The sequence below is a fragment of the Psammomys obesus genome, unplaced genomic scaffold, assembly GCF_907164565.1.
Source record: "Psammomys obesus unplaced genomic scaffold, mPsaObe1.curated_primary_1811, whole genome shotgun sequence".
Lineage (NCBI taxonomy): Eukaryota > Metazoa > Chordata > Mammalia > Rodentia > Muridae > Psammomys > Psammomys obesus.
Genome location: NW_026594377.1, coordinates 147,623 through 174,040, shown reverse-complemented (window position 1 = coordinate 174,040; position 26,418 = coordinate 147,623). Strand labels below are relative to the sequence as shown.

The window sequence follows — 26,418 nt, the reverse complement described above, 5'->3', positions numbered from 1 at the left end:
GCATATTCCATACATATGCTAATGCAAAAATGTCTATTACCTTTAAAAGTTTATATGTTTACAAAACAAAAGGACCAAACACCAAAAAAGTTAAAAGCGACCCTGAGAAGATGTATCACAAGGATGCTGAGACACAGATGTATTTTTCCAGCATGCTTGAGCTTCACTTTGTGCTTCAATAGCTGTTTCCTCAAAAATCTGCATCCAGAACAACTTTAAAATGGCTACCTAGCTAGGCTTGATGGTGCACTCCTGTAATCCCAGCTCTCAGGGAGGCAGAGGCAGGCAGATCTCTGAGTTCAAGTCCAGGGCAGCCAGGCTATACAGACAAACCCTCTCTTGAAAAACCAACCAACCAAACAAACAAACAAACCACACACACACACACACACACACACACACACACACACACACACACACGAACGCACAGCAACCTGGGTAGTCCAGCATCACAGAGCTTCAATGGCGCCCTGAACTTTTCCAGCATTCAAAAACTGGACAAGTGATACTTCTAGCTCTCCGAGGACTTGACCATTATCCCAGTTTTCTTAGGTACCCAAAAAGAACACCACCCCGAAACAGCAGGAAGAAATGTTAAAGAGCATGATGCCCTTGTTCCTGAGCGCTGGGCTTGGTGGTTTTTGGTTGTGCAATGGGCAATGGATGTTTGTCATAGTTTAAAGGGGGGCTGGTTATAAATTGTCTTGGTCTTGATCAGTGAGGAAACAAAGCATAAGAAGGAGGTTACACTCAGGGATCCTTTTCTTTCTTTGTCTTTCCTCTATTCTTTTTTTTTTTTTTTCCTATCTAATGTTAAGAGGAAAAGGAAGGAGAAAGAGTGACTAGAAAAAGGGGAGATATAGGAATAATAGGGTAAAAGGGCAGATTAATGAATTTACTTTTAAACTGTAGAACAATGACTCAAATATTTTTACATCGAGCCAGGCGTTGGTGGCACACTCCTTTAATCCCAGCACTCAGGGAGGCAGAGGCAGGTGGATCTCTGTGAGTTTGAGGCCAGCCTGGTCTCCAGATAGCCTAGGTACATAGAGAAATGCTGTCTTGAAAAGCAAAACAATTACATTGATATAAATTACTGTATATTTGATACAAATTTGAAGTTATTTTTAATAACTTATTTTTATTTTATGTGCATTGATGTTTTGTCTGCATTTATGCCTGTGTGAGAGTGTCAGACACTGGAGTTACAGATAGCTGTGAGCTGCCATGTTGGGTGCTGGGACTTGAACCCAGGTCCTATAGAAGAACAGCCAGTGCTTGTAACCATTCACCCATCTCGCCATAATATATAAATTATATATACACTTAATATGTGTCTATATTTCATGTTTCAACCCTTGTATAAGGTATTGAACCTATGCAACTTATATAAAAATGCAATATGAAGTTCTAGTCTTTGAAAGCTGGTATTATGGTCATGTTAGGTACTAGTTTAGTTATTCACAGAAATAAGCTTTATTTACCCTCCTGTTAATGTTTTCAAAGTTAATCTGATAGCAAATAGCTTTAAAATATTCATATATACTATAAATGATAGATGGTCTTCAAAAACCTCAGAAATCTACAGAATATGGCATTTAAAGATGTTTTATTATTAAAAGGCTTTTTTAACAGACACATCAGCTCCTGTCAGCACCCCTATTCTGCTTCAAAGAAGATGATGGACATCTATGAGCCTCTCTATGGAGTTTGCTTCTAATGTGGCAAAGCTGGCCACTGGGCAAGAAACTGCCCTTGCCTCAACTGTGGATGCATGCTCTCCAGGCTGTCACAAGAACATGCCATGAAGCTGACGCTGAACTTGGCCTGCTTCTAAAAACAGTCTGTCATATTCTGGGCCAGAAGGCTGAAGATGATGCCGCAATGCTGCAGAGAACTCTTGGGTGATTGTCCAGGCGGCCAGCTGTCCCTGTCATTTCCTAGTTCCGGAAGCTGCTTACTCTGCACCTCCTGTCTTCTCAGGCAACGGTTATCCTTCTTGGGTCTCTGATGGAGTTGAAGACCAGATAGTTACAGTTTTACAATTAAGCCTAAGTTGTTTAGGATTTAAGGAAATGTTTAAAATTATAATTTTAGGTTTACAAAGATTTTTTTTAGGATGATAAATGCAACCTATCATAAAAAATGATTTAAGTACACAACTCTGAACTCACCAAAATAGGATAGTTAGTACTTTCTCCAAAGTTGCCAAATACAAATGGACTGGACATTGTGAATATAATTCTTACCTGATAGTTTTCATAATTGTTTCATATTTGTTAAAAAGAGCTTTTTATTGGACTAAAAGGGGAGATATTGGTGGGTGGTTTTGTGCACTGTATATTCAGATGCTGATTTCTGGTGCCCCAAGATCTGGTTGCAGTCCAGATATGGTCACTGTCATTTCTCTGAGAATCTCCTTTCTCAATATGTGTAAAAATTACTCTCCAATTATCTCTGATTGGTTAATAAAGAAGCTGGAAAACCAATGACTGGGCAGAGGAACTGGCTGGATTTCCAATCACAGAATGGGGGTGGGGAGGAGTGAGACAGAGAAGTGGCCATGAAGAAGATAAGGAGGTGTTCACCACAAGGACAGAGAGATACAGCAGAAGGCCAAGGCAAGACAGAGATGGCAAGTAAAAGGGCACATGACTGAGAGCCAACCACACTAACAGAACTAAAATAGATGAATTTCTGCCAAGTTATAGAGCTTAACGCTTGTTGAATAAATCTGGTAGGTCTCCGTTATTTATTTGGGAGCTAGGGCAGGCATTGGAAAAAGCTCCTACTACTGGGCCTGGTCACCTGTAATCCCAGCACTCAAGGAGGCGGAGGCAGGGGATCTCTGTGAGTCTGAGGCCAGCTTGGTCTACAAAGTGAGTCCAACACAGCCAAGGCTACACAGAAAAAAACCCATCTCGAAAACCAAAACAAACAGACAAATAATCGGTGGAGGAGCCAAAAACTCCAAAATGTTGTCCTCCTCCCTTTGTAAGAGTGCAGTGGCTTGTGTAAGGCCTTTCCTATTTGAATTCTTTTTACTTTCTGTGTCTGAGTGTTTTGCCCACAAATACCAGGTGTGTGCCTGGTGGCCAGGAAGGTCAGAAGAGGGTATCAAATCCACTAGAACAAGAGTTACAACAGATAGCTGTGACTCACCATGTGCTGCTGGCAATTGAACTCAGGACCTCTGGAAGAGCACAGGTGGTCTTAACTCATGAGGTATCCGTCCATACAAATCCTAAATGTATTTTTTTTCCTTTTAAAGTTGTGTGCATGTGAGTGGGTGTGGAAGTCAGGGGACAATTTGGGGAATCTGTTCTTTTCATTCCTTGGAGCACTTTTACCTGCTGAGCCATCTCACTAGAGCATCTTTTCTGGTGTTTTGAAGTAGCCTAAGTAAGCCCTGACTAGTCCCACTGGAACTCACTGTATAGCCCCAATTTACTATAAACTCACAGTGATCCTTCTGTCTCAGCCTCCTGTGTTCTGGAACAGGCATGTACCCCAGGCCAGGAGAGTAATGAAATCAACATTTATTTTCCTATCCTGGTCCCTAGCCTTGAAGACCCTGGGGGGAGGGGACTCACAAACTGCCTTCAAACCCAGCACCCTGCATGTCCTTCTGTAAAATGAGTGATCAGAGTGATCCCAAGGCTATGAAGCTGAAGCTACAAGGCAGACTTCTTTTTGTTCAGTAGGCTTTCTGGAGACACTGCCCATGTTTCCATGGGAACGCTTCCAGACTTTTCAGTTTTGTTTTTGTTTTTCGAGAGAGGGTCTCACTGTGCAGCCCTTGCTGTCCTGGACCTGTAGACCAGGCTGGCCTCCAACTCAGAGATTCTCCTGCCTCTGCTGAGATTAAGGGTGTGGTCCACCACGTCCTGCCAGGGTTTATTTGCCCATTATCATGTTAACATTTCTAAATAGTAATTCAGCCAGTGATGGCTGACCTGTCACATCCAGGGCAAGGGGGGACAGGGTGGGACAGGAAGGGGGACAACAAGACACGGTTCAAGATCATCCTCAGCTGCACAAACAGGTACAGGGAAGCCTGGACTACATCAGACTACATTTTAAGTAAAAGCAAAACCTACTAAAGGAAAGATTTTATTTCTCTCCAGGCTTGGGGTTACACACCTAAAATCCCAACACTTAGAAAGCTGAGACAAGAAGATCTGTGAAAATTGGAGGCCAGCCTTGGTTACAAACTATCCAGACCCATTATCAAAGAAATGTGTGATGCTGCCCCATCTAAGATCCAGGCCTGGGTGTCTCTGGAGGGAGGGCTAATCTGGTTCATGTTGTGACATATGCATGGCAGCAGTCTGAGCACATGTTTGAAAATCTTCAAATATTTTTGAAATATACCAAAGGTGAACTCTACACCCTGTGGATATCATGAAATCTCACACTAAGGAAGTACGCTGAAAGGACAGAGGGCACTTCCTACTGTGAAGGACTTGGCTGCTGGACACATTGTCGCATCAGCTGTTTCCAGAATTAGCTCTGCATTCTAGCCTGGGTCACCACAGACTTCCTCCATAGCCGAGATGCAAGATGAATAAGTTAAATTAAATTTTAAAAATAAAATACCTGGGACTTAACAGGTGGAGTGCCTGGATCTCCATCCTTCTGTCCACCCATCTCTCCATCTCCATGCACACCCTCTCCTCTGTTTCCTCCAGGCCCTGCAAAGAGCATCAGGGGCCCTTGGACCCACCAGGAAGCAGCTGAGAAGGCTGGGACCCTGAGTCAGGGTGAGGAGCTGAAGGCAATGCTGGTCCCCAAACCTTGACAGCACATCCTGGATCCCCGTGTGTGGCAGCCAAAATGGAGTTGGTAGCCAAATTGGAGTGCACATTGCTGTTTGGTGCTGAGTCTGAGCAGTGGGATTTTGCCTCCTAGCCCTGGCAGACATGGATCTAACCTAAAGCTCAGTGTCTCAGAGACTGACCTTGGCAATCCTTGCAGCAAGAACTTTGTCCCTGAAAACTAGATAATAAACTCCGTGCAACAGTGGGAACCAGATAGCAAATTCTGTGTAACCTTGAGTGAATTCTCGGATGCTTTGCCAAGTAAAGCTGCTACCCTGAAAAACTGCTTGTAAATTTCTGCTATTTAAGTCTGATTTTACAATTATTAAATGACACCCTGATCAGAGTCTAGACTTGCGTCTTCCTTGTGTCGCCCTTCTCTTTTTTCCCCAGCCCTCACTCAGGTGGTATTCAAGTGTCCCTGTGGGCAACAACAGCAGTGGCCTGTGCTGGAGGCAGGGCTTTACTGCATGGTCCTGGCCAACCAAGCATACAGCCCTGGCATTTTAAAGCTCAATTTAGTCATTCATGCAGTTGGAAATCAAGCGATGATAAAAGTACAAAGTACAAAGCCTAGCATTGTGGCAAATGCCTTTTATCCCAGCACTCAGGAGGCAGAGGCAGGAAGATCACTGTGAGTTGAGGCTAGCCTGGTCTACAGCGAGTCCAAAACAGCCATGTGTACTGGAAAACTACGGGTGGTGCGCTTGCTTTAACCTCTACTTTATTTGGGGTGTTTAGGCCTCTACCTCCCTTCCACCAACACCCCCAACCTTAGGAGAGAGAAAAGGTTAGTGGGGAGAGGGGGCTCACACCCCTTTACTTTTTCAGGCTACTTAGGGTTAAGGAGTTCTTTTAAGGCTCTTTACCAATTGCTGCCAAGCACAGACGCAGCCAGCAGGCTCCTTCACACTGCTGGGCTCTGAAGCGTTTCTCTCGATGTTTCTCGCCAACATCGAACACCAACACACTGAACTCCACTAAACACCTCACAGTCACTTTCTCGGCCTCATATTTATATTCTCAGAGTCCTAGACCACACCCAACTCCATGTGGCACGGGGAAGGCTGTTATCAGCTGCAAATATCACGCCCTGCATGTGACAATTAACAGGTGTTGTATTTTGTGTTTAATATTTACGATTGATATTACTTTAGTAAAGCTTCGGTTATTCCTAAACAGCCATAACCAAATCACCCCACAGAGATTGGGATTTATTCAATTAACCTAGATCACAGTGTTGAGCAATGGAGAAGATAGGGTGGGCATCCTGGTTCACAGTGGGAGGAGAGGAAGGAGTAGAAGGGGAAGAAGAGCAGAAGCTGGGAGAGCAGACGCTAGAGGAGAGGTCATGGAACCACGTGGAGAAAATGAACCGGACCTAAGGTATCACTAAAAGCAAGTATAATGGGCAAAATCTGAATGGTAGGAAACTACATGGACTTGGAGGTTTAGGATGGAGTAACTATTGCCCAGCATTGTGATCTAGGTTAATTGAATAAATCCCAGTCTCTGTGTGGTGATTTGGTTATACGGCTGTTTAGGAATAACCACAGATTTACTAAAAGATATATTAATAGTAAATATTAATTGCCAAATACAACAAACAAATGTGGACAAACTATAGCCCAAATAAAAATCCCACACTTGGGATTAAAACAAAAGCATATTTTCATAACCTGCAACGAAAGCAAAACCTTCATTACAACCAGGGCTACACAGAGAAACCCTATCTTGAGGGGAAGAAAGTAAAAAAACAAGGGCTAGGGAGATGGCTAAGCTGGTAAAGGTGCATCCACCAAGCTTGAGGACCTCAGCACCCACTAGACGGACAGAGAAAACCCAACTACTGTAAAGTGCCCTCTGACATCCACAAGCCCAGGCATGTTCTCAGGCCAGGAACCTACTCAAACCCTGATTGATGGAAACTCCCTTGCTCAACCCCCTATGTCAAAATGAGAGGACCAGGCCTGAACCTCTTCACCCCCAAAGTCACCAGTCCCAGGAGCTAGGCCATAAGTCACCAATTCCAAGAATAAGATAAGGAATAGCCTGGAGAAAACCCAGAAAAATGTGCTTCGACCACTCACCTCTGGTGAGATTTAACCATCACCCCAGCAACAGCTAATCAGTGAAAACCCGGAGTTTACTCAGGTGTTCTTTACAATGGGTTGAGTAAAACAATAAGTTGAATAAAACAATTACAGTTTGGCCCTCCAGGGAGGGCAAACAATCTATCATAGAACTGTCAAGCTGGACTCTCCCAAACCTTGCTGCAACCCTAAATAAAAACCCTCTCTCCCTGAACTCGGCGCTCTAAACTTGAGAACCGCTGCATTGGTCAAGGTGTGGGTCCAAGCTTGAGCTTATAATAAAGACCCTACTGTGTTTGCATTGGAATCAACTCCTTGGTGGTCTTTGGGGTCTGCGAGACTTGGGCCATAACAAAAATATTATTGGACAATGCTACAGACCACTGTTCCCACTAGCTCTATGGTTTCATCCTTTAAATATGCTGTACAAGGTCCCTCCAGGGTCATAGTTCAGCCTCTGAGTCTGTTCTGCAGCCCTGATTGATCAATAGTGGCCAAATTAAAATACATTTTTGTCACCTACATTGACCTGGTATTTGAGTTATGTTGGATTTAAGTGGACCCCACAACCACAACAACAACACACACACATAAATAAATTTTAAAAGAAACTTTAAGAAACCATGGATTTTTTAAAAGTAAAAACTAATAAAAATAAAAATGAAAACAATGGGATTACATGTATCATATCAACAGAGGGTTTGGGTTGTGTTTTAGAGACAGGGTCTTATTGTGGTAGCCCAGGTTAGGTCAGCACTTGAGTGTACAGATTCTAGCAGGAATACACTATCAATGATGCTTTGTTGGATGTATAATAGTTACAAAGCCAGAAGCATTCACACACTGGACCCAGAGGTCACATCCATTGTTGGTCTGGATGGGTGTGGTGAAGACTCAGGTCTGGAGTGGTCTCGAAAGCAATGCTGGGTGGAGAGGCTGCATTTGGCTGCCAGAGAAAGTCTCTCTCTCACCTCTGAACCTCGGCTTCCTCATCTGTGAAATGGCAACATGTTTCAGGTCACAAGCTGGGTGTGGGGCCTAGAGGAGTCACACAGGTAAGGAGAGAGCAGGAACAAGGCTCACAAATCAAGATGAGCTGAGTGAGCTGTCATCACCATGAACTGGCCGGGGAGGTGGCTGCGGAAACGCCTCTCCACACCCGGAGGTCCCCATCAGGACTTACCCACAGGGCTGAACACATTAAAGGCACAGCCCAGGTCCACGCCTTGGTATGCATTGAGTACTTACGTTCCTTGTATATAAGTACCTGACCAGGCAAGGGTCTTTCTGTGACTTTTTCCCCTTCATGTGATTTCATGTGAACACATGGCTGTGGAAACTAACTAGGTCCTCAACAAGGTCTGAGTGTCAGAGTCAGTAATGGCTCTGTAACAAGTGAGCCCAAGTTACCTTGCATCAAAGTGCCTTTGTCTCCCTTTGCAGTAATGATGAAAGTAACTGCCAAGACACCCCACCGTCCAGGCCACGAAACTGGAGTACAAGCCTGCTTCCTTCTCTACTCATGTGTGTGTCCGAGCTTGCAGCTTCTCCACCTGCTCATCATGATGCTGGCCAGCCTGACCACTTCAGGAAATAAAGTCTACTCTTTTCTATCCACACCACCCTTGCTATACTCTTAAACAGCCACATACCCTCCTTGCACACCCACAGCCTTTCCGTGCCATAGCCCATAACCTGTGAGATCCTCACCTGCTCCTTCCTGGTCCCATTGTGGTGCTGAGAAGTCAGCTGGAGAGCAGCTTCTGTCACTGGCACTAAGAATTTGTTTCACCTCTAGAAGAAGAGAGGAAACCCATCTGAGGAAGCCAGCTTTTGGCTCTCAGAAACTTCTGTCCAGGCTTCATTAAGAGCAGACATTGCTAATCGATGCCTGCATTCCACCTAGCCAAGAGATTAGCAATCCCACCCAATACTGCTGCTCTATGCAGACATCACAAATCAATTGCAGGTGGAATTTGTATAAGTTCTAGGGTCAGAAGCTCATCCAATTCCCCATTTCTGGATTTAGTTTGGAGCCATTTAAAACTTCCACTCTTGGAAGTAAATAGCTCAGGGATTAAGAGCACTGGCTGCTCTTCTAGTTGACTCAGGTTCAATTCCCAGAACCCACATGGCAGCTCACAACTGTCTGTGACTCCAGATCCAGGGCATCTGACACCTTCACACAGACACACATGCAGACAAAACACCAATAATAAATCATAAAAAAAACCTTGTATTCTCCTGAGCATGTGGGCTCAGAAACTCAGGAGGCTGAGGCAGGAGGACTGCTTGGATGCCAGGCCTGAATCATGACCTCAGCTCTATTTTTCTTGTTTGGCCCACACATCAAAGACACAACCTCATTCCCATTCCCTGGCTTACGGGGGGGGGGGGGGGAAGCATCATTTGTGTGTTTCTGCCACTCCTCTAGCCTTCTGGGTCCCTCCTCCCTCTACTGTCTTCAAAGATAGGCTTTGTGAGCTTCTGGGAGCTCCTGAGTGGCTTTCCAGCTCTAACCCTCCGCTATCAGGGAGCATTTGTTGAATGAATACATTTGCTGACAACTGCCTTGCTCATCTTCCTGAGAACTTCAACGTAACCCTGAGAATCTCATTCCAGTGACTCCCCTTCAGGGACCTCCATCACTGTCCACCTAGGACCCTTCAGGCCTGTGCAAGCATCCACAGAAGGACAGGGAATGAACAAAGCTCCATGCACACGGGCAGGGAAACAGACTCCCCTGATCCCCAGCTGGGGAGCTCACCTCGGTCAATCCTCTGCAACAAGAGACCCTGGATGACATCCCTGCAGACACCCTCAGTGGTCAGAACCTGGCTGCCCACGGCCAGAATGTCCCCATCCACCTCGGACTGCTCCTAGAACCACATAGGACCAAGGCTGGATGCAGGACCTGTGCTTCCCAGCCCTACCCTGATCTGCCGGGGTCCTCTCTTTACAGACCTGCTCACCCACAATCCCACATGCCATAGCACGTGTCACAGAATCAGAAATGGACTAAGGCTCACACAGTCAATCCTGACTCCCAAATGTTGGGACCTAACCACAGTTGCTGCCCCTGGAGAGTCCTGTTAGTATCCATACTTAGTGGCCCTGACCTTTAGGTAGCCAGAAGGGCCCTCCCTACCCACACCCTTCCCTCTGTTTCTTCTCAACTCCAGCCTCAACTGACTGCTCCCTAACTTTAGCATACTAGGCCCACCCCTGTCCCAGGACCTTTGCACAGGCAGTTCTCCCTATAACCTCAGACCCATGCTCAGCACAGCTGGGATAGAACTCTGGGAGTGTGGGTTGTGAGCAGGCACCTAGGGTAGACCCAAGATTCCTGAGACAGCAAAAGGCATTGTGGGAGCCCAGAGAGCCCCACCTAGCCTGGGGAGCTCTCTGTTCCCTCTAGGCGATGTCTCAGGTGCGCACTCACCAGGTTACAGCTCACCCTGAGCTGGCTCCACACGAAAGGCCAGATGATTCCCAGCAGCCAGTCCCGGGTGAAGCTCCACCGCGCAGTCTCACTGTCCGAGGTGAACTTCTGCAGGGTCACAGCCAGCCTATGTATTGGCCCCATAGAACTCTGGGCCTTGAGGTCCCTCCCATGCCCCTCACCTTCAGCACGAGGCCCCTGACTTTCTCCAGCTGCTCAACTGCTTGGCTGCAGTCCAGAGCCGATGTCAGACACTTGTCAGCCAGTTGGAGGAAGGTGGTGACTGCGGACGCCATGAGCTGCAAAGGAGGTGCCCAGATGACCCAGCACCCCAGAACCTAATGTTCTGGCCTTAGATTCCTAGTGCCTGAGCCCAGCAGTTGCACTGGGCTCCTGTCCCTTGCCTATTCCTCTAAGCTTTAGACTTGGGAAAGATCGCCCTCCTTCTGAAGATTGTACTACCGGGAGATCAGCTTCCCTGGAGCACTAATGTGCAGTGTACAGACTGAACAACCATGCCAGGCACAGTGGCTGACCTCAGTTTGCTCCTTCTTCTTGCCCCATGTCCATGTCCAATCCCTGAGCCTTCAAAACATACCTTTCTTCTCTGTTTGAGACAGGACTGTACATAAGATACACTGGCACGGGGCTGGAGAGATGGCTCAATGATTAAGAGCACTGTTTGCTCTTCCAGAGGTTCTGAGTTCAATTCCCAGAAAACACATGGTGGCTCACAACCATCTATAATGTGATCTAAGCCCTATTCTGGCCTGCAGGTGTAGAAACAGATAGAAAACTCATATACATAAATAAATCTTAAAAAAAAATGCACTGACTTCGAAGTCACTGTGAAGCTGAGAACAACAACCCTGACACTCCAGCCTCCACCTCTGAGATACTGGGGCAGGCCTCACACCACCCCATCCCGGTCAGGACTTCTCTCAGTCTCCCTCACTCTTGTCCTTTATAGATAGCAGACAGGGCTTCATAGACTGCAGACAGGGCTCCCTAAACCATGCTCCTGTTCCAAACCAAGCCATGCTCCTGTGTCTATGCTTGCTCACACACTTGCTGAGGTTCCCGTTACACCCTCTCCAGGCCCTGCCTGCCTACCAGCTGGGCCCATTAGTTTTCCATAAATGCACACTTCTCTCTCTCTCTACCAAAGCACTCTTCCCATTCACTCTTCTCACCTGTTGTACAAGGTCCTGTGCTCCAAACACCAGACTCCGCACCCTCAGAAAGCCAAAGGGTTCTGCCAGCTGGGCTAGGTGGCTGCGGTTCCTCTCTGCTTCCCGGTAGCAGGCCTGCATCAGCTCTGGGTCCCACGGTATCTCCCCAAATTCATAAACCTAAGCGTGAACACCAACCGGATGAGAAAATACTACGGGTTCTGTTACAGACAGGCCAAGGGTTACGGCCCATTGATGGCTCATGTGCTCACCTCCCTGCGCAGTCGAGGGCCAGAAGGATTCTTGCGCAGGTGGCTAAACAGTCGATCCATCCCCCGGATGAGGAGGGTCTGAACAGCTCCAAGCATGGCTTCCACGGGACTCAGCAGGGCCACGGTAAGCTGGGGCAGTTGCGGGTTCACCACACGGCACAGGCACGCTTCCAGAGCGTCCCGGATATCGGCTGAGTGGAGATGTGCACTGAGCCAGGCCAGCTGGATACCCACTTTACAGCTGAGGAAACTGAGGCTAGGAGCAGTGAGACCTGGCCCAAAGGCTCAGGCTAAGGAAGCAGAGGGGGATTCAAATTCGGGTCTTGATAACTCGGAAGCAGAGCAGACGCTGCAAGGCCACAGGGGCCTCATGCCTCCCTACATGGCCCACAACTTAACAGGCCTGGGTAGCCCCATCAGCTACTTCCCTTAGCCTATTTCCTATACCCGGCCCTACCCTACTAGGCTCTGCTTTATACCAGCCAGACACAGCCCCTCGGTCCTCCCTGCTAGCTCCGCCCTAATTCCACCTCCAGGCAGCTCCAGGTCCAACTTCAGACACTCCAAGCCTATTTAGGAGCTGGCCCCTAATATTCATAAGCCCCTCCTTCAGCCCCTTGTCCCAACTCGCCCAGGCCACACCCCTTACTCCGTGGCTCCGCCCCACTCCACAAGCAGCCTTCTAGCCTTTGTCTCTACTAGACCCTCCCCAGCTCCTACTCCGCCTCTTGCCCGGCCCCATCAACCACGTGGCCACGCCCCTTCTCACCTGTGGCCCCGCCCTTTACTCGGGTCCGGCCCCGCTCACCTTCTATTCTCCCCGCCCTTTGCGCGCGCTGCTGCAGGATCTGCTCAAGGTCTGCACGCACCGTCCTTTCTAGTGCGGCTAGCAGCGCGTCCTTTTCTGGCTGGAAGGCTCGCAGCCCCGCGGATGCCCAGGCCAGGACGGCCGTGTGCACAGCGTCGAGGAACTGCAGAGTAGAGGGGTGCGTGGCGAGCGTGTGGGGCGCGCGGCAGCCTCCCTCCCTCCCTTTCTCTCTCCCTCCTCTCCCCTCCCTGCTCCCTACCTCTGAGCAGGCCCGGGCTCGGGTTCGTCCCGCACCTCGCAAACTTCGGAGCGTCTGTGGACGCAGCGTGGGCAACAGTTCCCGCATCAGCTCGGCGCTGAGCACCTGCAGGGGTGGCATGTGTTGGGGTGCTGTGCGGTAAGGGGCAGAAACCACCCTTGCCTGCGGGACACCACTCACCTCCGCATCGGAACCCAGCATCTCACTGTCACCACTGGAATAGCCTCGGTGTCCTCGATAGAGCCTCACGGCGTCCAAGAAGGCACAGGCCGCAGGCGCCTTGCTGCGCTGCAGTACTGAGGACAGGATCAGCCACACGCTGCACCCCGGCCCTCCCCAGGGAGCCCCGCACCTATGCCCATCCCCCCACACCTGCACCCCAATCCACCAGGGACATACCGGTGGCCCTTAGACGGATGGCACCCTGCAGGCTGAGCCTCCAGGCGCGCTGCGCCCCCCGAGTGCCCACGTAGAAGCAGAGGTGAGCCCGGAAGGGGTGCACAAGGAAGAGAACGAACCTCACCGGCTCCTCCAGTAGCTGCAATGACTCCTCCTGGACGAGGTCCCCTGAAAGCAAGAAAGGCCCTTCAGGCCTTTGCTCATTCCCTAGACAGCAGCCTGAACTTCCAGGCCAGTCTTGAAAACCCTGTCTCAAAAACTAAACACAGCAGGGACCTAATACTATGTGGGTCTGGCAAGAACGACTGTTTTCGTCAGGACAGGTGAACAGGGACAGAGTGGAAGAAACTCAAAGTCCAGGGCCCCAGCTGGCCTGTGCACCCTGTCTCTAAGCCTGCACGCTGCTTCCCACCGTGTCTGTCTCCTTGCATGGTTGCTTACACTGGGTTTTATGGTTTTCCTGTTATTTTTAATCATGTGTATGTGTGTGCAAGTGCCTGAGGTCAGAGGCGTCAGTTCAGGCAGTTGTGAGACCCACCTTTCCAACCCTGACTTTTTTGTATTGTTTTGTTACTTTGTTACTTTTTCTTTTCTCCTCCTTTTTAAGATTTATTATTTATACAACATTCTACCTGCATGTGTACTTTTGCACCAGAATTGGGTACCAGATCTCACTATAGATGATTGTGAGCCACCATGTAGTTGCTGGGAATTGAACTCAGAACCTTTGGAAGAACAGCCAGTGTTCTTAACCTCTGAGCCATCTCTCCAGCCCCACTTTTTCTATTATTATTATTATTATTATTATTATTTTACCACAGGATTTCTCTGTGTAGCCCTGGCTGTCACTCTATAGACTTAGCTGACCTTGAACTGAGATTCTCCTGCCTCTGCCCCTCAGGTACTGGGATTGAAGTCCTGTGCCACCATGCCTGGCTTTTATTTTAAGGTTTAAATTTTTATTTATTTATTTTATGTGTAGGAATGTTCTCCCAATATATATGTATGTAGACACACCAAGGACATGCCTGGTGGCTGCAGAGGTCAGAAGGCTTCACGCCTTGGAACAGGAATTACGGATGGTTGTGAACGTTATGCAGTCTTGGCATTCTGACACTCACTGTGTAAACCAGGCTGGCCAGAACCCACCCTGCCTTGGCCCCCTTAGTGCTGGGAGTGAAGGTGTGCATCACCAGCGTGACTTTTGATCTTTAGACAGTTTGCTATTTGGGTTTTGTTCCATTGACCGATATCCTTCCGGGGACAGTGGGAACTTCTTTTCCTTACCAAAGCAAGAGCACTCCCTCAAGGGTCAATGTCACCCACCAAGGGACAGATGGCAACACCTGCAGATGCTTTGGGGTCACACTGTGGGTAGGAAGATGCTACTGGCACTAAGTGGAGAAGGCCCAAGTTGGCTTCACTAAGTGCATGGGGAGAGTGGAATGCTCTAGGACTGGTTAGAAGGGAAATGACTAAGGGGATCCAGAGGTCCTTACCGGAGGAGCTGGGGCAGAGGTCATCCAAAAGGCAGAGGTAATCACGCTGGGAAGTGAGCAGCGTATACCCAGTCAGGGCTGCAGAGCCCAGAGGACGGGCCCCAGCCTCAAACTCCTGTGACCAGATAAAGACTTGAGACCAACTGGTTATCACTTCCCAGTGCACAGCCTGCTCCCACACACTCTGCTGCCCTCTGTGGCATCTGTTCAGTTTAGGACTAGCCCATTATTGCCCACACCCTCAACCTCTCACTGGGGAATTCTAGGCAGGGCCTCCACCCTTGAGGCACTGGCACCAACCCCTCTAGTCCATTCACCTCCTTGTGGCTGAACCATTCCAGACATCCATCTCCACGCAGAACACAGAAAGTGGGTTGCCACTGTGGCGGGTGGCCCCACAGCAGGGTCAAAGGTCCTTGGTGCTCCCGGATTCGAGGCAGCTTCTGCAAGGAGATGCTGGCTATGGTTGGAGACTAAATAGATTTTGGGGTCATCTGAATTCTTCCTGAGTTGCCCCCGAATGCAGCACACTCAGCTTTTTTCTTTTTAAACAATTAAGTGATTCAGACATGACCTGAAAGGGAGGGAAGGTTGGAGGGGGTGCACCAACTGCTGGGTCCCAGTAACTGTCCTGTCCCAGTTTGCCAAGTAGCCTATTGGCAGCCTGGGCTATGGAGACCCAAGAGAAAACATGTGTAATATAGTTTTGTCCATACTAGCCACATTCCCAAAGCTGAAAGGCAACAGCTGCTACCCAGAGCCTGTCAGCTCAGCCCTTGGATGGCAGATGCTGGAGTGTCAGGAGTTCAAGGTCAGCCTTCTCTACACAGCAAATTTAAGACTAGCCCAGGCAGAGCTACTCTGTCTCAGGTAAAACAAAATTATAGAAGGTATGGGTAATGCCCTGCAGGGGACAGGGAGTCCCCAGAGGTGAGGCCTCTGTCCACAGAACCTCCCTTCATCATGAAGGAAAAGAAACCGGTGGGGAATGCCAGGTTCCAACTACACCTGTGCACTCTACCTGGAGTCCCAAGTTTCCTCATCTGTCAAGGACTCTCCCAAGGTAGGGACAGATGGAGTCCTGGAAACCCAGAAGTAGCGCAGCTCCAGGTGCTTGGTATCAGTAACAAATCTACTGCCAAGAGCAGGGAGCTGACAAGCACAGAGTCAGAGGGACAGGGGCCAAGAAACATGGGGTCCTACTGAGGAGCATTCTTCTGGTGCTGTGATTGCAACAGACTGGGCAGGTGCACACAGAAGCTGCCCCCCCTCACATCTATCACAGGGCCTTTGCACATACTATGCCACCTGCCTGGGACTCACTTTCCTAGGCCTCCTCCACCTCAGAGCTTCCTGTTCCACCTTGCAAAGGCCCTGAGGCCATCAAACGCTCCCCACACCCTCAGTCTCATATCAGCTGGGTCACCATGAGCCCTGAGGGGTGCCTGGCAAGGAGCTTCATCCTCAGCGGCTCTCACTTTGGTGTGGGACAGCTGACACTTGGCTGGCTCCTTGGGTCCCAACTCCTGAGCGATGTGCTTGATCACCACTGCAGCCAGCTGCCTTCGGTAACAGGGCAAGAAGGTCCTCAGCAGGCTATCCATCTGACCTGTGGGGACAAGGGACCAGCACTGTGGCTAGGACACCTGCCCGTCATCCCTGAGCAAGCTGGCTGGTCGGGTTAGTGGCAGTGAAAAATGTGGAAGGTGGTGTAAGAGGACAGCTAATGCACACACATACACATGGGCGCACGCGCGCATGCGCGCGCGCACACACGTCTGCGTCTCATCCAAGCATGCTGTTGCCTCTTAGGAGAATGGGGCCCTGAGTTCACCTGCCCAGTGGCACACAGAAAGAGCAGGTAGCACTCAGGCCTAGCCGGAGAGATGACTGGCAGCACACAAAGAACTTTGCATGGGCTGTTCTCCTTCCCAAATGCTGCTCCCACACTTGCTGCCAACACACCCTCCTTTAGCTGGCCTAGCCACCTCCTTTGGGGGGAGGGGGTGTCCAGGTGTAGGATGGTACAGGGAGCCTGAAGCCAGCCCAGCCTTGGCGTCTTCCTCCCATGAGGTAAGTCCAGTTCAGTCCCAGTGTCCATGCAGGCAGGCCTCCTAGCCGTGAAGACCATCTGGGGTCAGGTGGGGACCTGTCCCACTACCCCAGCCCTCAGTGACCCCTAGACTTCCCTAACAAATCAAAAATGTTTTGAGACAGGTCTCACGTAGCCCAGGCTGTCCTGGAACTCACTCTGTAGAGTTCTGCCTGCCTCTGCCTCTGGAGTGCTGGGAGGGCGCCACTGTACCCAGCTACTTAACTTTCACTTAAATCTGGAATCTTCCAATGCCCCATGAATAGTGGTACACACCTTTAATCCCAGATCCTCAGGAGGCAGAGGTCAAGGCCAACCTGGTCTACAGAAGGAGTTCCAGGACAGCCAGGGCTACACTGAGAAACTGTCTCAAAAAACAAAGCAAAAATCTGGACTCTTAGAAAGCGTACCCCTGACAAGACAAGAGACAGCTACAACAAACCACATATTTGCACCAGGAACTCATGCCAGCGTGGCCTGCCGTGGCGGCAGCGCTGCCCAGCCCCAACCCCTGCTCACCCCTCAGCTGCTGCTGCTGTCGTTTGCTCAGGGGGCTGGAGGGCCGGGCCCCCATTCTGCCACTATGCAGAGTTGTCCTGGGTCCCTCTGCTCAGGGTGCGGGGTGGCAGCTAAGTGGCCCAAGTGCCAGGAGGGCACTGCCGTTCTGCACCACCCTCCAACCCCTCCTGTCTGCACCTGCCTCCTCCTGCCCCCTGGGGACAGGCCGGACCAAGACTGGTGGTTTCTGTGGGGAGTAGTAGGGACAGCCCCAGGGCAGTGTGGGAAAAAAACAATGTCCTGGCCCAGATGGGTGGGGTGGTACATCTCTGCCATTCTACCACTCAGAAAACAGAGACAGTTCAGGTAATGAAGGTCAGCCTGGGCTACAAGAAGTCCTGTCTCAGAAAACAAAAGAAATGGATAACTAATTGAACAAACGAACACTGGAACATGGGTTATCAGTGTGCAGGGAACACAACCCCTCTCCCCCTGCACACCCATCAGCATCTGTCCACAGAGGAAGATGTTCCCTTAGACAATTTCCTTTTCCTTTTCCAGACGCTGGAATTCAGGCATGATGGCTGCAGTTTAAGCAGCTACCTTGAAGTATGAGGCAGTAAGGTCCCCCTTGAGATGCGACGCAGGAAATGGAACATGTTCCATGAGAGGCTGCTCACATGGGGTCCTCACACCCACACTTCCCTTTTTCAGGTGGCTGGGTGGCTGGTCACCTGCAGAGAGCTTCCTTCCCTTTGTCCTCAGCTAGCTTCTGCCCCAGCTCATCCCACTTCCTCAGCGTCATAGCTGAGGAGCCCTCCGGGACCAGACAACTCAAGAAGCTTCACGTTTGTGGTTCTGCCCCCATCCTGCTACCCTACCTGCCAAGTTGGCTCAGGGAGGTTTCAATTCCCACCTCATGCCAGCCTCCTGTGACCTTCCTGAGGATGCCCCTGTCAGACTCCTACTAGCCCAAGCCCACCAGCCTTCCCAACTAGATCCCTGGGACTGGTAGAGAACAGGACAACAGGTAGGCCAGTGATGCACTGACCCATTTCATGTTCCAAGGTGCTTGAGCTCCAACCACTGTGCCCACATCCCAGTCTCTGCAAGAGGAGGCAGGAGAAAAAATTGTCTAAGGGACATCCCATGAGTCACCCCAGATACTTTTCACATCCTTATGTGACCCTGTGGTATCATCAGAAACTCAAGCTATTTCACCTGGTTCGGAGACAGTGCATCCTCACAGGCCCTGAAGGATCTGGCTGAGGGTCCAGGTGAGCCCTATTATGCTCCCTTTCACTCTAGTAGCTGGTCCGTGGTCACCACAGCTGAAACACAAGCAGCCACTGTGGACCGAGAGATAAGCTGGTTCTGAGCATTGGAGCTGAGAATGTGACCTGACTTGCAGCAGAGTCTTATTGTCCCTGTGGGGCCAGGACTCGGGCTCCGCACTCCTCTTGGTCCCCGAGTGCTCACTCAACCACGCTCGGGATCAGCCCGACCTGGGCCTCTGCCACCAAGAACCACAGGGACCAGAGTTCCAGCAACACCCTTTAATCCCCAGATGGTCTACTCCTGCAGCCCCAGCCCGAAGTGCCCACACACAGCTTGAGCAGCCCCTACAGCGTGGAATGCTTCTCGAAGGGCACAGAAAGCAGCCTCGCAGCCGCCTCATCCAGGAACCAGCAGAGAGCACCCGTGCACGGCTGCACCATGGCGGCGGGCAGCATGCCATCCCCATCCTCCAGGATGCGCTGTGTGGAGACCCGGGACCCACCTCAGACCCTGAGCCAGCATGGGGACAATAGGTAGTGTGGGGACTAACCTCAGGTCATCAGGCTTGGCGACAAGCACCTTTCCCCATTTTGCCCCCACCACCTTTTGTAATTTCTTTTTTGCTTTGTTTATTTCTATTTTATCTGTGTGGGTGTTTTTCCTGCATGTATGTCTGCGCTTGGTGAGTTTGCCTGGTGCCTACAAAGGCAGGGGGAGGGTGCTGGATCCCCTGGGACTGATGCTACAGGTGACTGTGAAGCGAACTCAGGTCCTCTGGAAGGGCAGTGGGTACTCACCAGTTGGTGAACCACCTCTCCAGTCCAGACCTTTTTTATCCCCTTTAAATGTATGTGTGTCTATCATCTGCCACCTTATTCCCTTAAAACAGTGACCACACCGGGCCTGGAGCTAGGTGAGTGGCCATGAAGCCCCTGACATCCTGTCCCTTCAAAGGTTACAGACACAGGTGGCCACAGCCAACATTTACAGGGGTGCAGGGACTCTACCCTAAGGCCCTGTAGTCTCCTGAGTTCCCTTTCACATTCTGGAATCACATTCTGTCTCTGGGCCCCATGACCACCCCTGGCTGACCAGGCCATCTGTTACCTTTAGCACAGCTGCCTTGCCTTCCCCTGTGGCCACAAATATGACACTTCTGGCTGCGTTCAGCACTGGCAGTGTCAGGGTCACCCTCTTCAGTGGTGGCTTTGGAGAGTCACTGATGGGAGCCACAATTTTCTCTTGCTCCTAGGGGAAGAAGGCCGGGTGGGGACAGGTCATTTCTACTCTTCTGTTGTGTTTGTGTTAGTGGCATGGAACCTGACCCCGCCAGGCGCCAAGCTTACAGTACCAACGGGCTTTCCTGTTACTCTACTGGGTTTTGAGACAGGGCCTTACTCTGCAGCCAAGCTGCTCAACTTCACAGCAAGTGCTGGTATGCCAGGCATGCACCACCATGCCCACAGGAGGAGACGCTCTGCAGGGCTGGCCAGGGAGGCTGACACAGGCCAAGGTGGGTCAGGGCTGGGAGGTCCCCATGCTCACCTGTAGGAGGGGATGGCCAGGGAAGAGGGAACAGGTGTGGCCATCAGGGCCCACTCCCAGGATCAGCAGGTCAAACACAGGGATGGCGTCTCCTTGAAAGGCCTAATGGGAGGATAGTCGGTCAGAGCATGTGCTTGGTTCAAGGGTGACACAGAGTGACAGAACCAGGTTTTTAGCTTTGCTTGAACCACCTTCCACCAAGAGTGTCACTCGGCATGGGGTTTCCTATCGCAGCCTCTATACACTACAGTGGCTTTCCAGCTCAGGGCAGCTGTGGTGTGCTGTGAAGTCTGTAAGGTTTTTTGAGAGTGAGTGTTTCCCTCCAGCCCAGGCTGCCCTGAACTCTGGACAAGTGTCCTGCCTTAGTCTCTCACGTGCTGGGGTCGGACACACTACCATACCAGTCAGATCCAGTCTGGAGGCTAGTTTCCTTTTCAGTGGGTGGGATGAGCACCCCTGCTGTGGGGCACCCCCAGAGCCACGGCCTGTGTCCCTAAGCTGTCACTGCTGTGGCAGTCTTCTATTAGCTTTTCCACCTGGTCCAGGACCCACCTGCCTCAGTTTCTTGGCATAGTCCTCTGCGGCGTCCTCCACGGGCAGGGCAGGATTGATGGTGAGGACCTGGCTGTCTGGGATGGGCAGCTTTGAGAGCAAGTGCGTCTGTGGAATTGGACGGGCAGTCAGTGACACACTGAGTGACCGGATGCTGGGCACAGCACTGCCCAGACAGGGACTCACCTACAGCCAGGAACCTTGAGTCACACTGGGCCTGCTCTGCAGCCTGACCAACCCCTCGGAGGTGCCCTCCTCCAGAAGCCAGGTCTGCCCAGGGCACCCTCTTTCAGGAACTAAGCCTGGCTGCATCCAGCACACAGCTGGCAACTGGCTGTACAGCAGTAGGCCCCTAGAAAGAGGGTCCTCACTGAACCCCAGGACTGATCTACTCAGAGAACTGGGCAGCCACCCAGCCTGTGTCCCCCATGTCGAGCTCTCAGGTTAAGTCAAGCTTAGAGGACCTGGCAGGAAGAAGCTTGGAGCAAACGTGAATGTCAAAACACAAGGGTGCCACCCTGAGCAGATGGGGAGAGTAGTCACGCTTTCACAGCCAGGGCTCAGGGTGCTGACGGCCCTGAATGGAGAGCAGAGGAGCATAGGGCTACAGACTGAGGGAAGGTGTGTGTGCTAGGAAGGCAGAGCTGGACTGGCTGCTGCATCCACTCCCATCTGTCTGCCTGTGTGTGTGGACTCTTAACATCAAAGTGTCAACAGATGCCGCCTGGTGGCAAAACCCTGCTTCCCTCAGTCAGAGCTGTGTGCCCTTAGTTTTCTTGGGTGGGCAGCATCAAAATTGTCTGGTCTTCACTTGGGTAACTGGGGATAATCTTGAAGGCATGATCCTCCTGCTTGCACTTCCCCAGTGCTGGGATGGCAGGTTTATATGACCCCCGGTATATATTACACTGGAAATGAAACCTAGGACCTTTTACATTCTAGGCAAGCACTCTACCAACTGAACCTTGTGCTAGTACCCACACCCCCCTGTGAAATGACGTGCTTGGGGCAGGCACCGCGTTAAAAGTGGTGCAGTTTCAAAACTGAGGGACCTGCTGGCCTGTTTCCCCACCTTGACGTGAGAGTGGTGGCCCCCGCCTCAGGACCACTTTCCCCTAGAGGGTGGTGGCAGACTCACAAACACCCAGGGGTGCTCAAAGCTCAGTCCTCCATGCCTCAGTTTCCCTGAGTGAAGCAGGGCTCACTGGACCCTATAGGGGGTTTAGTGGCCGTCAGATCCCAGAAGCGGTGCCCAAAGGCTCGTATTAGAGATGCGGAAACTGAGGCCCAACAAAGCCTGGACACCAGAGGCAGTCTGAATACACAAACAACCATGACCATCGAGGTCCCACAGCCGGGCTTGGGTGGACGTCACTGCTCATTCAGCAAGACCCAGGGCGGCCCGAAGCCCGCGCGCAGGCGTCGAAACAGCTCCCGGGCATTTCCTTGGAGGACTGAGCCGGCTCGGCGTGGCCCGCAGCGGCCCCCGTAGCCCGCGTTTCCTCGGCGGCTGAGCCGGCTAGGCGTGGCCCGCGGCAGCTCCCATAGCCAGGGCGGCGGGCGCCCCCGCAGCGCTCACCCGGTAGAGGCCATACGTGCTCTCGCCGTGCTCGAACGGCACGAGGCGCTCGTCGCAGAAGCCGAGGGTCCAGCGCGCGAAGCTCGCGGGCCCGGCGGGAGCGGCGGCGGCGGGCAGCTCTTGGGCCAGTATGGAGACCAGGCTGCCGCCCGAGAGGCCAAGCGCGAAGCGGCCACGGTTCCCTTCCAGGCAGCTCGCGGCCCGCTGTGCCACCAGCTGCGCCAGCGACGCGCCCAGCTCCTGCGGGCTGGAGAAAACTGAGATTTGACCCGATGCAGATACAGCCATGGTGGCTGCGGGGAAGCAGTGACGCTCCCGGTGGATGCCAGTGCGCATGCGCAACGGCGAATACTGTGTGCCCAAGCGCTTTGCGCCGAGGCTGTAGACGCATGCGTAGTTGCGCGCATGAAGCTAACCTGGGTCTGGCGGGCTGGTGGAGTTGTTCCCCAAATACCAATGTACTCAGGGCTTCGGGGTAAGTGGTGGGCAGGGAGTCCACGCTGCCTCCACGAGCGGGGTATGCCTTGCTAAGCTGATTTCTCTCATGTTGTTTATTTATTTTTATTTATTTTATGTTATTCTATTTGTATGTACACCTGCATGACAGAAGAGGACATCACATTCCAGTATAGATGGTTGTGAGCACCATGTGGTTGATGGGAATTGAAGTCAGAACCTCTGGAAGGGCAAACAGTGCTCTTATCCACTGACCCATCTCTCCAGCCCCTATGTTGTTTAGTTTTGAGGCGGAGTCATGTAGCTCTGGCTGGCCTCACGCTCGCCAGCGTTCTTCCTCAGTCGGAGGCCTAGGGTGACCCGGATGCAGCTGCACTGCTGAGGGTGTAGCGGTTGTCCGTGGTGCGGTCGGATGCACAGAGCACACCAACCTGAGCATCAAAAGGTCAATAAACCAGGCGTGCTGGCTTACACTCATGGTAGTACTTGGGCCGTGAGTTTGAGGCCAGCTAAGTTTGATGGGCTAAGGAGTGGGACTCTGTTTCACACACCCGTGACATCTGTGTGCCTGCATGGCTCTCCCCACATTCGACTGTCCCAACTGCACGCATCTTTTCTGTGTTACCCTAGCGGATGCTGCGGTTTGTAAGGTCCTCTGCTCACAGCTGTCCGCAGCAGAGAACTCTGTGCAACTGTTGAACATCCTGTCACTTCTGGATATGAAACTGCCCCTACTTGTGTGCTTGAACAGGTGCTTCCTCGCTGCCCCTGCTATTTTAGGACAATGTGGAACCTTTGGGACTCCCTGAGTGTGAACCTTGAAGGTAACAGCTGCTTTCACCATGAAGACCTAAATAAGCCCCCATCTGGTTCCTCCTCCCTAACTTCCCCCTTTATTCTTCATTTATTTATTTATTTTTTAAGTGCATGACTGTTTCAACCACATGTGTATCTCTGTACCACCTGCGTGCCTGTTGCTCACAGAGCCCAGGAGAGGTCGTGGGATACCCCAGGGACTGAGTTAGACGGTTGTGATTCGCATGTGGATGGTGGAAAGCTTAACTCTCCTCTGGAAGCTGAAACCTCTGCTCTCAACCACTGAGTCATAATGACCAGAAGACTGACTGGTACTGTGTGATCCTGCTAAACTCCGGGGTGGGGGTGAGGCCCGAAGGGAGGGGAGGAATTCCAAAATCCAAGCACTCAGTCCCAGTGAAGGGGTGGAGCACCTACCTAGAATCTCCCATGAGGGCTTGGGGGTGTGGCCCGGGGGTGGGCCCCTGGCGAGAATCTATCAGTGAGGAGCTGGGGTGTGGCTCAGCTATAGAGCACCACCTTGTGTGCATGAGCCCCAGAGTTCTATCCTGGAAGATACAAAAGGAAAACGGGGAGAAGGAAGGAGAAAAGAGACAGTGAACCCCAGAACCTATCAGCGTGAATAACATACGGATTGGTTCACAGGACTGTGCCCTTCATAAAAGTTAAATTTAAAACTGAAGCAATTAAAAACTGTTGGCATTCCTGGACTGTGGTGACACATACCTTTGATTCCACAACTGGGATAGTAGGGGCGGGAGGACCTCTCTGAGTTGGAGGACAGCTTGGTCTACAGAGTGAGTTCCAGAACAGCCGAGGCTACACAGAGAAACCCTGTCTTAAAACAAACAAAAAACACCCCAAAAATTGTTGGCGTTGGTGTTTTCTTCTGGCTGTTTGATGTAGGATGTTGCTGTGGGGACCAGGTTGACCTGACACTCAGCATCCTGATGTCTCAATCTCCCAAGGGCTTTGATGACAGCCTTCTTCGCTCCTAGTTGTCTATCCTTTTTTATTTTGCTTGTTCTGTTCTGAAAAAGCATCTCACTGTGCTGCCCTGGCTGGCTATCCCTTCTAAAACACTGGTTCAAGCAGTGTCATCGAAAAAACAAACACACCCTTGGGCCTGCTTCTCACTAGCTGTGCCTGGTGTCAACTCCACTGCCACTTGATCAGGTGTGCAATGGGTACTGTGCCAATCCCAGGGCTGGCTCATTTTAGCTGGCCGCATTGACAGAACCAGGCTGTTGTTCAGCACTTGCTGGCCCCTACTGATAGATGCATCACCCAGCCCTGGGGCACCAAGGCCCAATTCAGGGATTGGGAGATCTGCTGAATGCCTGCTTGGTACCCCTGCCTGAAGCTCCCCTGGTCTGTACTGACTGGCCTGGAGGTCAGATTCCTGTTGCTGCCAGAGTAACTTCCCCAAATAACATAACATAACCACCAAGCTTTGCTAATGGTGTTGAGAAGGTAGAAATGGGGCCTTTAAGATGCCTCAGCCCATGAAAGTGGTTCTTGCAAAGCTTTGTCCCTGGAACTACATGTCTAGTTTATTGTTTAGATTTTTTAGTTTATGCTTGTTTTGTGTGCGTATGTGTATGCATCTATGTACATGCCAGATTCCAGCAGAGGTGAGAAGAGTGTAGGATTCCCAGATGGTTTTAGCAAAGCTCAAGTCCTTTAGAAGAGCACGAATGGCTTATGCTAAGCCAGCTTTCTGCAACCCTCCCCCCCTTTTCTAATTTGCTTTTTGTTTGTTTTTTGGAGACACGGTTCTGGCTGTCCTGGAACTCACTCTATAGACAAGGCTGGCCTTGAACTCACAGAGATCCTCCTACCTTTGCCTAAGGGAGGTGGGATTAAGGTGTGACCCACCATGCCCAGCTAGTGCTGGCTAGCTTTTACATCAACTTCCTGCAAGTGCCATCATTGTTCAGAATAATAGAACCTCAACTGAGAAAATTCCCCAGATTGGCCTGTGGGCAAGCCTGTGGTGCATTTCCTTGACTGATGATTGAAGCATATGACCCAAGCATACTATGGGTGATTCCATCCCTAGGCTGGTGGTCCTGGATTCTATAAGAAAGACTAAGCAAGCCAGTAAGCAACACCCCTCCATGGCCTCTGCATCAGCTCCTGCCGTTTGAGTTCCTGCTTTGGTTTCCCTAAATGGATTGTGATTCAGGATATGGAAATCAAATAAACCCCTTTCTCCCCAAGTTGCTTTGGTTATGGTGTTTCATCATCATAATAGGAGCCCTCACTAGAACAGATGCTATGGGGCCTGCTGCAGTCTGCTCAGGTGTGAACTACAGAAAGGGCCTGGCCCTCAAGTCAGACCAGAGCTGCACTCTGGCAGGTGTCATAGCTTGGCAAATTTATTTCTTAAAACCAACAGCATAATGACATTTGTGTGTGGATGCCTCAGGGCAGCCAGTGGAAGCTGCCTGGTCCACACCCTTCATGGGGCTGGGCCCATGCAAATAAAGGAGAGCAGAGGCCTGGTTTGGTGACTGAGATGAATTACCAATGATCCCAGTGGGGACCATGGGAGCCAGAAGATGAGACCTGGAGTGTTAAAGCAACAGGGTCTGGGCTACTGGCACTAAAGCCTCAGGTAAACACACCCAGGATGCCACCAGGGGGTGCCCAAGAGAACACCACAGCAACCTCCCTGAGGCTCTCCAGCTGTAATGTGAGGACTCAGAAGCTTTGCCAGAGTCAAGGCCTCCAGAGGGGATACCTGGGGACCCTTGAACTGACATATGTGGGCAGAACCAGCACTAGCCATATCCAAGAGGTCAAGTCAGTTCTGAAAGTTTCCAGGACATGAGG

General features: G+C 51.0%; 2 protein-coding genes and 1 long non-coding RNA gene across 5 annotated transcripts; 1 reads left to right on the top strand and 2 right to left on the bottom strand.

The window, feature by feature from the left end:
• Nucleotides 1–1,602: 1,602 nt before the first annotated feature.
• Niban3 (niban apoptosis regulator 3) lies at nt 1,603–17,430 on the bottom strand. 3 transcript variants are annotated; one of them, XM_055618748.1, is made up of 15 exons: nt 17,376–17,430; nt 16,243–16,373; nt 15,082–15,207; nt 14,765–14,879; nt 13,266–13,433; nt 13,047–13,162; nt 12,867–12,971; nt 12,608–12,770; nt 11,800–11,990; nt 11,549–11,707; nt 10,538–10,654; nt 10,356–10,463; nt 9,681–9,792; nt 8,624–8,707; nt 7,545–7,906 (listed from the first exon to the last, which is right to left on the bottom strand). In XM_055618748.1, exons 1-15 carry the CDS (start codon nt 17,428–17,430, stop codon nt 7,881–7,883), a joined length of 1,776 nt encoding a protein of 591 aa, XP_055474723.1. In that variant the 3' UTR covers nt 7,545–7,880. The 3 variants fall into 3 exon arrangements, with proteins under 3 accessions (XP_055474721.1, XP_055474723.1, XP_055474722.1); XM_055618746.1 differs by lacking the exons at nt 7,545–7,906; nt 17,376–17,430 and adding an exon at nt 1,603–2,007 and having other exon boundaries at nt 16,243–16,368; XM_055618747.1 differs by lacking the exons at nt 16,243–16,373; nt 17,376–17,430 and adding an exon at nt 16,088–16,145.
• Nucleotides 17,431–18,895: 1,465 nt separating this feature from the next.
• On the bottom strand, nt 18,896–22,655 carry Pgls (6-phosphogluconolactonase). Its single transcript, XM_055618744.1, has 5 exons — nt 22,309–22,655; nt 20,730–20,837; nt 20,178–20,279; nt 19,740–19,880; nt 18,896–19,111 (listed from the first exon to the last, which is right to left on the bottom strand). The coding sequence occupies exons 1-5, from the start codon at nt 22,642–22,644 to the stop codon at nt 18,977–18,979; spliced, it is 822 nt and encodes a 273-aa protein (XP_055474719.1). The 5' UTR covers nt 22,645–22,655; the 3' UTR covers nt 18,896–18,976.
• On the top strand, nt 22,630–25,869 carry LOC129685285 (uncharacterized). The gene is made up of 4 exons (XR_008721465.1): nt 22,630–22,783; nt 23,516–23,588; nt 23,749–23,891; nt 25,643–25,869. It is a non-coding gene; the product is annotated as an uncharacterized LOC129685285 (long non-coding RNA).
• The last annotated feature ends 549 nt before the right edge of the window (nt 25,870–26,418 follow it).

What these genes read in the sequence shown, in the direction of transcription:
- Pgls (XM_055618744.1), bottom strand. Translation starts at nt 22,644, where the DNA reads ATGCGCACTGGCATCCACCGGGAGCGTCACTGCTTCCCCGCAGCCACC. An exon ending in GCACGTATGGCCTCTACCGG is followed by an intron (nt 20,838 to 22,308) that starts GTGAGCGCTGCG and finishes CCAATTCCACAG; the next exon opens with ACGCACTTGCTCTCAAAGCT. An exon ending in GCAAGGCAGCTGTGCTAAAG is followed by an intron (nt 19,112 to 19,739) that starts GTAACAGATGGC and finishes GTCTCCACACAG; the next exon opens with CGCATCCTGGAGGATGGGGA.
- Niban3 (XM_055618748.1), bottom strand. Translation starts at nt 17,430, where the DNA reads ATGGGGGCCCGGCCCTCCAGCCCCCTGAGCAAACGACAGCAGCAGCAG. An exon ending in TCAGGGTGAGCTGTAACCTG is followed by an intron (nt 9,793 to 10,355) that starts GTGAGTGCGCAC and finishes ATGTGGTTCTAG; the next exon opens with GAGCAGTCCGAGGTGGATGG. An exon ending in ATGGGACCAGGAAGGAGCAG is followed by an intron (nt 7,907 to 8,623) that starts GTGAGGATCTCA and finishes GCCATTTCACAG; the next exon opens with ATGAGGAAGCCGAGGTTCAG.